At 41.3% G+C, this 11,212-nt stretch overlaps 1 protein-coding gene across 2 annotated transcripts; it reads left to right on the top strand.

The window, feature by feature from the left end:
• Positions 1-2,987: 2,987 nt before the first annotated feature.
• Hspa2 (heat shock protein family A (Hsp70) member 2) lies at positions 2,988-5,735 on the top strand. 2 transcript variants are annotated; one of them, XM_027929536.2, is made up of 2 exons: positions 2,988-3,021; positions 3,375-5,735. In XM_027929536.2, the coding sequence occupies exon 2, from the start codon at positions 3,380-3,382 to the stop codon at positions 5,282-5,284; it is 1,905 nt and encodes a 634-aa protein (XP_027785337.2). In that variant the 5' UTR covers positions 2,988-3,021; positions 3,375-3,379; the 3' UTR covers positions 5,285-5,735. The 2 variants fall into 2 exon arrangements, with proteins under 2 accessions (XP_027785337.2, XP_027785336.2); XM_027929535.2 differs by lacking the exon at positions 2,988-3,021 and adding an exon at positions 3,070-3,136.
• The last annotated feature ends 5,477 nt before the right edge of the window (positions 5,736-11,212 follow it).

Here is an 11,212-nt window from a genome sequence, read left to right as displayed (position 1 = left end):
ATTACTGTGTAGGATAAAAAGATTAAAAAGTTTTGCAACCTCTTTTTTCACTTATATCAAGAATAATTTTGTGTAACATTAAAAACCTTGTAAACAATTTTATGGCTGTATAATAATTCATCATATGCATGTTCTATAATTTACATAATCACTCTCTTGTTATCTATTTAAGTCATTTCCTTTTATTTATGTTGCTAACTTAAATAATAAAACCTGCATTTTCTATTATTTCCTTAGGGCGAAGCCATAAAAAGTAATATTAAATGAAAAGTATGGTCGTATTTAAGAAAAAAAGTTGTCACATAGCCTTCAGAAAGACTATAATATCTGACATCCTCACTGGTAGGGCTTCTCTGTTTTGCTACACCATTAATGGCAAGGATGAATATTACTTGATCATAAATTTGCAAATCTGATAATTTTTAAGACTTTTTAAAATTATGAATCAATTATCAAAAAGAAAAATAAGATTTTTAAAAAACAAATACAAATAAGGAAAATATAAAAATTCCAAGAATAATCAGTATGTGCTAAAAATATTCTATGAATGCAAAAATGTCTTCCATATAAAATCAACAGGCAGATACTGTATCATTTTGGGAAAAAGTTCAGGATGCCACATAAACTATAAAACATTTGAAAATCAATTTACCAGGTAAAAAACTAGAGCAAAAATATATATAGTTATAGCTAATCAAAATATGGTTATAATTGCTACTCTGGTTTAGAAAGTTGTGTTTAAGATGAATGTGGTCATTAGATAACAATATTTCTTTATTATAACTGTGCACAGAGGTAGAACATAGTTACTAAGCAAAAGAACCTCTCCTTTGAAACTCTAATTTTAGCGTTTGTGTGGGAGAACTCTGGGCCTGCTTGTTTTTTTGCAGTCCTGCTTTGCTTTAAGTAAACGTGTGAGTACAAGAAATAGGAAGAGCTTGTGCTTCTCATCAGGTTCTTTCAAATGTAGGTAGGACCCTAGTGCCAAATCACATTATTTCATCAGTTCAAAGAATTAATTAGTATTTCTTTCCAGGCCACTATTTCCCTCTTATCTTAAAAAAAAAATTAAAAAACAAGAATTTCCAAGAATAAAGCCAAGAAATCTGTACTCACAACTTACGCCAGCTTCAATTAGAATGTTTTGATTTTTTCCTCTCGTTTTCCTAATATTTTCTCTAAATGTTTTCCTATTTCTATTTTTTTCAACTGCTTTCATGGAAAATAATATGGGTATGATGGTTAAAACCAGTACTGCTTGACCAGTGAGATTAACAAATTCATATTAAAAACTGGGAATTACATACATGACTAAATAAAAAACCTTAAGGTGTTCATTGATTTGATTTTATAGGATTCTGTCAATGGTACCTTTTAGATATAAATAGCTTTTGTGTTTCTCAGGCCAAAATTCTTCTCCCACACTGTCTTACGCAACTTTTTTCCAGGCCATACCAGCATTTAGCCAGCTTCAAAGGATGGCTCCCCTCTCCTGTAACCCCAGGAAAGACCATGGCACAAGACTCCTAAAAGTATCCTGCCCAGCTGTAGAGATTTTCTTGTCTGTACCCCTCCCCTTCTAGTAACAGTAAGCTTCCCATACAAAGCTCATATACTGGTCTCATCGTTGCCAATATTACAACCTATGTAAACACTGCCTTTCCAACTCTGCTGGCAAACTTCAGCACCTGGCTAGGGCATGTGGCCTCTTCAGGAAGCCCTCCCCAACACCAGTCTCACTCATCGTTCTCCTGGGTTCTCACAGCACCCTTTTTTCCAGCACTTCTCTCCAGTTGTGTTACTTCCTTATCAGACTATCAACCCCGTATGGGGGGCCGTTTGTCTTTTTCCTCTCCACAGTAGGTACCTGTTAAAGCTTGTAGGAATCGCTGTCCTCACTTTCCCTCTCCGCCCCCGCCCACCCGAGAAGCTACCGCTCTCTCTACTCCAGGATTCAGCTTCTACCCCAGTCACCTGGGGCCGGGCAGTGCTTCCCTGAGCTTTCCCCACATTCCTGTTGAACACCAACGGACCGTGAACTTTTTCATCTACCTTCACCTGAAGTTACCTGTAACTTCATCACAGGTAAAGAAAATTATCTCACTGGGCTCAGACATAAACCAGTAGTAGGTCATAAACTCGGCAGAGTGTGCGAACGCCAGGGATGCGGGGATCGTGCGGGGAGGGAGCCTGGAGAGTTTTTTGTGGTGCGGGGTTTCGTGAATTTGTTGATTTTTTCCCCTAAAGAACTCAAAGCGACGGACAAAGCACTTGAAGCTGAAAATGAGGGAAGCAGTGCAGAGAACAGGAAGAGGAAACCTGGAGGTTTACAGCGACAGGACGAGCAAGGAACCATAAAAGCTTGGTCGAGAAAGTGCAACCCTAGGCTCCTGGGAGGCGGGCTGACGACACTCCCGTCTCGCCCCAGCAAGCCGCCCGCGCGCAGCGCAGGAAAACGGCTGGCCTTCCCGGGCTCGTCCTCCCCCGCTCCACGCAGCTTTCACCGAGTGCTTCACGGCCACGGAGCTGCAACGAAACACGCTATATAAAATTTCAAGTCGCTGACCACCGACTCAAAAGAACCTCATTTTTGTCTCCGTCCAGGGGAGCCTCCCCCACCCCCTGTCATGCAGAGGCCGGATCCCCTCAGCTTGGGCCAATCGGGCCGGTTTTGGCCGTATTTATTTGGCACAACCAACTCAAAATGAATTCCCCTTCTTCCTCGGGCTAGGTCAGTCTGGACACGGGGCACTAAAAGCACTTGCGGCCTCGGGACCAATAAATAATCCCCACACCGCGCTCCCCTTCCGCACCTCCTCCCGGCGCCACGCCTCAACCCTTCCTTCCCCGCCCTCACTGAGGAGTCCGCGCTGCTCACTGGCCGCGTGCCCTGCCAATCCTGTGCGCATCGACGAATCCCGCTTCTGGAAAGCCAAGACCGCGGAAAAAGCGCGTACACCTGGCGGGGGCGGGGGGCCGGGGGGGCCAGGGCACGAGCCTAACGCCCCCAAGCAGCTGGAGGTACTGGGAGGAGCCTCATTTGCATAACGGCCGTCCTTGGGTCTTCTAGAGAGGGTCGGGGTCCCGCCCCTCAGGGTCCCGCCCCTCACCCAACTAGACATCTGTTGGGCTTCAGGTCGGTCACTCCGACCCAGGCAAGCCTGTGGCTGGGCTGGAAGAGTTTGTGCGGGCGGTCCCGGGAGCGGATTGGCTCTGGGAGTTTCCAGAAGGCGGCTATAAGAGCGGGGAACCCGGAGGGGGGAGCAGGGAGACTGGTTGCGCTCGCGGAGAGTAGTGCGAGGTGACCGTTAGTTGACGCCGCGGACTGCCTCTCCCTGGTTTTCTCGTCCTAACATCGCTCGTTTATCTTTCAGTCAGGATGTCCGCCCGCGGCCCGGCTATCGGCATCGACCTGGGCACCACCTACTCATGCGTGGGGGTCTTCCAACACGGCAAAGTGGAAATCATCGCCAATGACCAGGGCAACCGCACCACCCCCAGCTACGTGGCCTTCACGGACACCGAGCGCCTCATCGGCGACGCCGCCAAAAACCAAGTGGCCATGAACCCCACTAACACCATCTTCGACGCCAAGAGGCTGATCGGTCGCAAGTTCGAGGACGCCACGGTGCAGTCGGACATGAAACACTGGCCGTTCCGGGTGGTGAGCGAGGGAGGGAAGCCCAAGGTGCAGGTGGAGTACAAGGGGGAGATGAAGACCTTCTTCCCCGAGGAGATCTCCTCCATGGTCCTCACTAAGATGAAGGAGATCGCCGAAGCCTACCTGGGGGGCAAGGTGCAGAGCGCGGTCATCACGGTCCCCGCCTATTTCAACGACTCGCAGCGCCAGGCCACTAAGGACGCGGGCACTATCACGGGCCTCAACGTGCTGCGCATCATCAACGAGCCCACAGCGGCTGCCATAGCTTACGGCCTGGACAAGAAAGGCTGCGCAGGTGGTGAGAAGAACGTGCTCATCTTTGACCTGGGCGGCGGCACCTTCGACGTGTCCATCCTGACCATCGAGGATGGCATTTTTGAGGTGAAGTCCACGGCCGGTGACACCCACCTGGGCGGCGAGGACTTCGACAACCGTATGGTCAGCCACCTGGCAGAAGAGTTCAAGCGCAAGCACAAGAAGGACATTGGGCCCAACAAGCGCGCGGTGCGGCGGCTGCGCACCGCCTGCGAGCGCGCCAAGCGCACGCTGAGCTCGTCCACACAGGCGAGCATCGAGATCGACTCGATGTACGAGGGCGTGGATTTCTACACGTCCATCACCCGCGCCCGCTTCGAGGAGCTCAACGCGGACCTCTTCCGCGGGACCTTGGAGCCGGTAGAGAAGGCGCTGCGCGACGCCAAGCTGGACAAGGGCCAGATCCAGGAGATTGTGCTGGTGGGTGGTTCTACCCGTATCCCCAAGATCCAGAAGCTGCTGCAAGATTTCTTCAATGGCAAAGAGTTGAACAAGAGCATCAACCCCGACGAGGCGGTGGCCTACGGCGCCGCAGTGCAGGCGGCCATCCTCATCGGAGACAAGTCGGAGAACGTGCAGGACCTGCTACTACTAGACGTGACTCCGTTGTCGCTGGGCATCGAGACGGCTGGCGGCGTCATGACCCCACTCATCAAGAGGAACACCACGATCCCCACCAAGCAGACGCAGACCTTCACCACCTACTCAGACAACCAGAGCAGCGTGCTGGTGCAAGTGTACGAAGGCGAACGGGCCATGACCAAGGACAACAACCTGCTAGGCAAGTTCGACCTGACTGGGATTCCCCCGGCACCCCGTGGGGTCCCCCAGATCGAGGTCACCTTCGACATTGATGCCAACGGCATCCTCAACGTCACCGCTGCTGACAAGAGCACTGGTAAGGAAAACAAAATCACCATTACCAACGACAAGGGTCGTCTGAGCAAGGATGACATTGACCGGATGGTTCAAGAGGCGGAGCGGTACAAGTCGGAAGATGAAGCTAATCGCGACCGGGTGGCAGCCAAAAATGCGGTGGAGTCCTATACCTACAACATCAAGCAGACGGTGGAAGATGAGAAACTGAGGGGCAAGATTAGCGAGCAGGACAAAAACAAGATCCTCGACAAGTGTCAGGAGGTGATCAACTGGCTTGACCGAAACCAGATGGCAGAAAAAGACGAGTATGAACACAAGCAGAAAGAGCTTGAAAGAGTATGCAACCCCATCATCAGCAAACTTTACCAAGGCGGTCCTGGCGGCGGTTCTGGAGCGTCCGGGGGACCTACTATTGAGGAAGTGGACTAAGGCTTGCACTTAAATCAGCGTAAATCTCTTTTCCTTTCTCTTTTTTTCCCCCTTTTGTTTTGGTTTCTTTGAAATGTCCTTGTGCCAAGTATGAAATCTATTGTTGAAAGTCTTTAGCCTGGTGTATGCATATGAAAGGAAAGGTACAACAACTTAGTTTAACTATAAAAGGTTAGTTCTAAAGTTTAATTTTGAGGAAAAAAAGATTTGCGGTTTCTCTTTAATGCATTTGAGCATTTTTTGGTTTACTTTAGTTTGTGCATAGAGATTAGAGATGGGAAACCTGGCCTTTGCACACCTGTCCTATGGAAGCTTAGTAACAAAATACATAAATGCTTAAAATTGTTTATTTTTATGTACTACTTTAAGACTAAGCATCACAGTGATCTTAAGGACAGGTATATTTTGCAAATAAATGCAAATTTCAAGTAAAGCTGAAATTGATCTCAAACTTATTGTCTTGGAGTTTTTCAATTTTACCTCCTTCCCATGTTTTATTCATGTTGGTTTTTAAAATGTTAGTGTGATGTGAAATTTATCTAATCCAATATTCTCTAATTCTCAGATGAAGTTCCCGCCTTGAATTATCAACAACTTAAGGGGAGAAGAATCTGGGTAAACTTTTCTTCTCTCTTTTTAACCTGACTGGGGTCTTCTAGTATACCCAGGCTCCTAAGACCTGGTTTAAGTGTTCTACTGAAAATCCACTTGACTATTCCAGGAAAATACAAGCTATATTTTGGGGTTAAGTATAAAAATGATTGATTTTTTTTAACCTAGTGGAGGCAGAAGTTATCTTCTCATTATAGTCAAAGGTAGTATAAAAAAAAAGTTGTATTTTGTGACATACAGGTGCCTGTAAGTCACTTTAAAGCTTGCCTGCTTTAGAGTTTAAAAGTGACTTAACATTAAGTACAGATCAAGTCAAATTTGTTTTAACTTTAATTTTCTAGCAAAACAGCTCAACTTCTGAGTTTGTGGAAAATTCTATAAGAACATGTTTCCAGCAGTTGTAACTATTGGGAGATAGGGGAAGATGATCTATAGGCCCCTCTCCCATTTGAAGCTCATAATGTTTTTGCAGTACTTGCCTCACAAATCACTATAATAAACTTTTTTTTAATATTTATTTTTTAGTTATAGGTGGACACAATATATTTTATTTGTATGTGGTGCTGGGGATCAAACCCAGTGCCTCACACATGGTAGGCGAGCACTCTACCTCCAAGCCACAGCCTCAACACATAAACTTCTTTTTTAAAAGGCAAACTACAAGATAGTACTGTATATTGTTAATATACAACATGACCATTTATCTTTCTGATTTGAGATTGTTACAAATAGAATATTTCAAACCCTTTGGAAATCCACATCCTTGGGAGAAGGTGGTTTTTATTATTTTTTTAAATGGAATGACACTTCTGCTTTATTCTCATTTATTTCCTTTAAAGGGAATTTAGGAGAAATTCAGTAAACTTTATTGGAAAAAATTCATAGTTTTAACCCAGTGTTTTCACTGTATAAATGTCCTTTTATCTCTTTCCAAGTGAAAAGATTTTCCTCATGTTGTTCAAAGATAATTGGATTATAAAATTATATAAATTATGAATTATAAAAACTTTATTTTCAATCTAGCAGCAGACCCTTTGGGGCCATAAAGAGACTAATTTTTGGAATAATAGTATGAGTAATAATTTAGGGCTTCTCACACAATAGTTGACCCTTAAATGCAGATAAGTTTTACTTTAGTCTCACTTGGGTCAGGGGAGAGAGAAGAAGATAAATAGGCAATTGTGAAATTACTTCAGAATACTTCTTAAGAAATTTAAAGGTGATTATTAGAAAAGCTGATGGTAACTTGGGTTTATTAGTGTTAGTGTTATAGTGGTGGAAAGTTTTTGGCAATGGGTGTTTCTTTGTCTACACATAGCATCACATAAATGTTTGACAAACTAGTACTGACAGAATCAGGTAAACAGTGGCTTTAAAGTGACTTTTTCTTTTTTTTTTTTTTTTTTTGTGGTGTTGGGGATTGAATCCAGGACCTTGTGCATGCAAGGCAAGCATTCTACCAATTGAGCTATATCCCCAGCCCTAAAATGACTTTTTTACGTGAGTTTTACCAAGTTAATATTCATACTATTGCCCTTTTCCAGTTCTTTGCTGAAAGTGTTGATCTTTTGTTCTGACTTCAAAAAATAATATCTTTAAGTGCAATTTGGTATTAGTATGACTATTTTAAACCTCATCATAGAAATTAGTTTCTAAAGTCTTAAACTGACCTTTGGTAGTCCTTGATCATATGGCCTGGCCTCCTGCAACCAGCTATTGTCCTAACCTTAATGTATTAGATGCTTTATTTTCTGTTGTTTTAAAAAATAATTTATACACTTTTAGCTGCCTTGAGTGTTTTTAAATTTAATTCTTCTCAAATTTACCTGAATTCAAATATTACTAAGATAAAGGCACCAAAGTGGCCATTTAGTGTTTCCCAGGAGTTAGTTGAAACTGGTAACCCAAGAACTCTGGGAACTCCTTAGAAGATGTAAGGCCAGCCATAGTCAAATAACAGTGGAAAAAGTACTTGATGTTAGGATAGGGCTAAATTACAGTTTAAGGAATCATTAACATCACTTGAACTCAAAAGTAGTAAAACTGTGACTACTGATCACGATTAAAGCAAATGTACTATATATAGATGCTAAGAGATTGGAAAGATATATTTCTCCAGGCACTTACATTCTTATCTGAATGTATGATTAAAGGTTGTCCCTGTTTTAAGGTGATAAATCTAGACATCTATTACAATAAGACACGACAGATTATTTACAGAATTTGAGGTGTGTGACATTTCAAAAACAATCTCACTTTGTTTTGTACAGTAACTAGTCAATGGAAAGGCATTAAAACTTGTACATTAGGAGATACTAATGCTATTGACATCTTTAAACTTACATGCATAAATAGGATATTTAATACACCACCTGTTCAGTATGTCAGAGATTTTAAATGATAATTTAATTATTGGTATTATGTATTAACCAGGAATACAGTGGCTCTTTCTGGATAAAATCAAAGGTCTTTTTATGAAGCTAAATGGGGCCTATAAGACATTGCTACTTTAAATTGAATATAGTTTATAAACATTGTGTTGAGAGGTGGTCTTGGTGGCACATGCCTGTCATCCCATAATGGCTGGGAGGCTGAGACGGGAGGATGGTAAGTTTAAAGCCAGCCTCAGCAAAAGGCAAGGCACAAAGCAATTCAGTGAGGACATGTCTCTAAATAAAATACAAAATAGGGCTGGGGATGTGGTTCAGTGGTACTCAAGAGTACCCATGAGTTCAATCCCCAGTACAAAAAAAAAAAAAAAAAATTTGTTGAGAGACATATTCCCTTGATTTTTGAATACTAGAATTTTTTTTAAATCATATGCCACAAGACAATTGCTAAGAGAATTTATATATAGCTTACAATATGTGAGTAAACTGTTTTGAATTAATTACAGAATTAGAAATTAGAGGCAGAATTTTGTTCCTTGGAGAAAAATTATTGATCTTCAGAAAGAGTGCAGTTTTTTAAAAAATATTTTTAGTTGTAGATGGACACAATATATTTTTTTTATGTAGTGCTAAGAACTGAAACTAGTGCCTCACACGTGTTAGGCAAGTGCTCTACCACTGCACCATACAACCCCAGACCAGTTTTTATTTTTTTAAATATTTTTTTTAGTTGTAGTTAACACAATATCTTTATTTTAACCCAAGGCCTCGAACGTGCTAGACAAGTGCTCTACCGCTGAGCCACAGCCCCAGCCCCAGTTTTTATTTTTGATATGATTCTTGGAATGGAAATATTTTAGGGGTTTTGCATTTTTGAAATTGTATAGTGTGATACTTAATGTTATATTTCCCTTAGAACAAATCAAGAAGTCATAGGCCCTTTCCTTGACCCCTTTCATTGTAGATCAGGTTGTTTGTGAATTGATGAGTAGGGAAATAAGCAACCTATTCAGAATTTGATATTGCCATTTTCTTTTATGGAAAATTAATTTTTAAGGTAGAATTATAACTAAGTCTGCCCTTATGACTTTTTCATAGTATAAGCATACACTGTATTCAGTTAATATCTTGAGCCTAAAGTTTGAGACCAACAGCCTACTTCTGTGTTATATGCTCTTAGTTATACTTTGAGGAGTATAACTTTTTCCCTTAATTAGGCAAAAAAAAAAAAAAAATGTCTTGTAGGGCACTTGGAATTATTAGCTATTTATAAGTCATCTTTATATTCCTACTTTAAAGGTCACAAATTGTTTTTCTTTAAATAAATACATTTCTAGGGTAGGTTGTAAATTTCTAGTGCTATTTTAAAAATAAAAACCTAAAAAGAATTCTTAGGTAAAGTGATAGAGAATTCTAAGATGGTCCATCAGAGTTACTGAAGTTTCTCTTTAAACATTGTTTTTCTAGAACATGCGAAATAACTTGTGTAGATATTTTGAGTTCTCAATAACTTATTTTTTAGCATTCAAATTATGTATAGATTTAAATGCCTTTTGTACTAGAAATAATTTTTCTTTTTTTATTAATTTATCTTAATTTGGTATATATGACAACAGAATGCATTTTGATTCATTGTACACAATTGCAGCACAACTTTTCATTTCTCTGGTTGTACATGATGTAGCATCACACCATATGTGCAGTCAAAATGTACCTAGGGTAATGACGACCATCTCATTGTACCCTCTTTCCTGCCCTCCCTCCCCTTTGCCCAATCAAAGTTCCTCCATTTTCCCCATGCCTCCCCCCTCCCCATTATGGATCACCATCCACTTATCATAGAGACCATTCTGTCTTTGTTTTGGGGGGATTGGCTTTCTTTGCTTAGCATGATATTCTCCAACTCTACCCATTTACCTGAAAATACCATAATTTTATTCTCTGTCAATAACATTTTTTACCTTAGTTTTGTATATTACACTGCCTGAGTTACACTATGGTATGGTATATAAGATCTTTGGTTTTTCATTAAAACTTCATACATTTGGGGGAGCAATTTGAACAGTTTAATGACCACACTCTGAGTATGATTGTGAAATGACTGAATTCCATCCAGATTCCATCCAGATTTCTTTCTCAGACTTTCCGGGGAGCTTTTCTTCATTTTTTTCTCCCTGTTTTCCCCACCTCAAGTTATGTACATTGTTTGAAAAAAAGACTTTTGGCATCTGGAATATTTCTCTTGTCCTTTCAAGGTAGTCATCTGGTAGTAAGCAAGCCTATCCTCAGTGTCAAAACAGCACTGCCAATGTATAGATGGGTTTCCATATATCTGAGCCAACCTGAACAGCTACCAGAATGGATCTAGATGATTACTATTTTATAGTTTATCCTGATATAATCAGTAATTGTCACCAAGTAGTGAGATGGGAGGGTAGGGGTAGGAATCGGCAGGGTATCTCTAGCCACAATTTTAAAGTTTATGGGAGCATAAAAATCCTAACTACTGAGTATCTTTTATGCTATTTAAACTATAGCAAACTATTAGGTATTCCTAATCATGTTGCATTGCTTGCTTCTGTGTTGGAAGGGGAAAATATCAACCAAAATCTGCATACCAACTCAATTGCAAAAGGAAATTACAAGATATGTGATTTGAAAAGTGAAAAATATATGTAAAAATAGCAACTTAATTACACATTGACACCGAGCACGTTTTCTGAGTTGAGCAACACTAATTTTGAGTACTTAATTAAGGCTGGTGCTTTACACACACAACTATGAAAATCTTCATAACTCCTGATTTGGGTATTTTCAGAAGCAGGATGGGAGCTGTTTTACCCTAGGTTCCACAACTGGTGAAGAGGCAGAAATGTTCTGAAAATCTCTGGTGTCCCATTCACTAGGCCACACTGCTTCTTCCCTC

Source organism: Marmota flaviventris, chromosome 2 (assembly GCF_047511675.1).
Source record: "Marmota flaviventris isolate mMarFla1 chromosome 2, mMarFla1.hap1, whole genome shotgun sequence".
NCBI lineage: Eukaryota > Metazoa > Chordata > Mammalia > Rodentia > Sciuridae > Marmota > Marmota flaviventris.
This window is presented reverse-complemented; position numbering and strand designations above follow the sequence as displayed.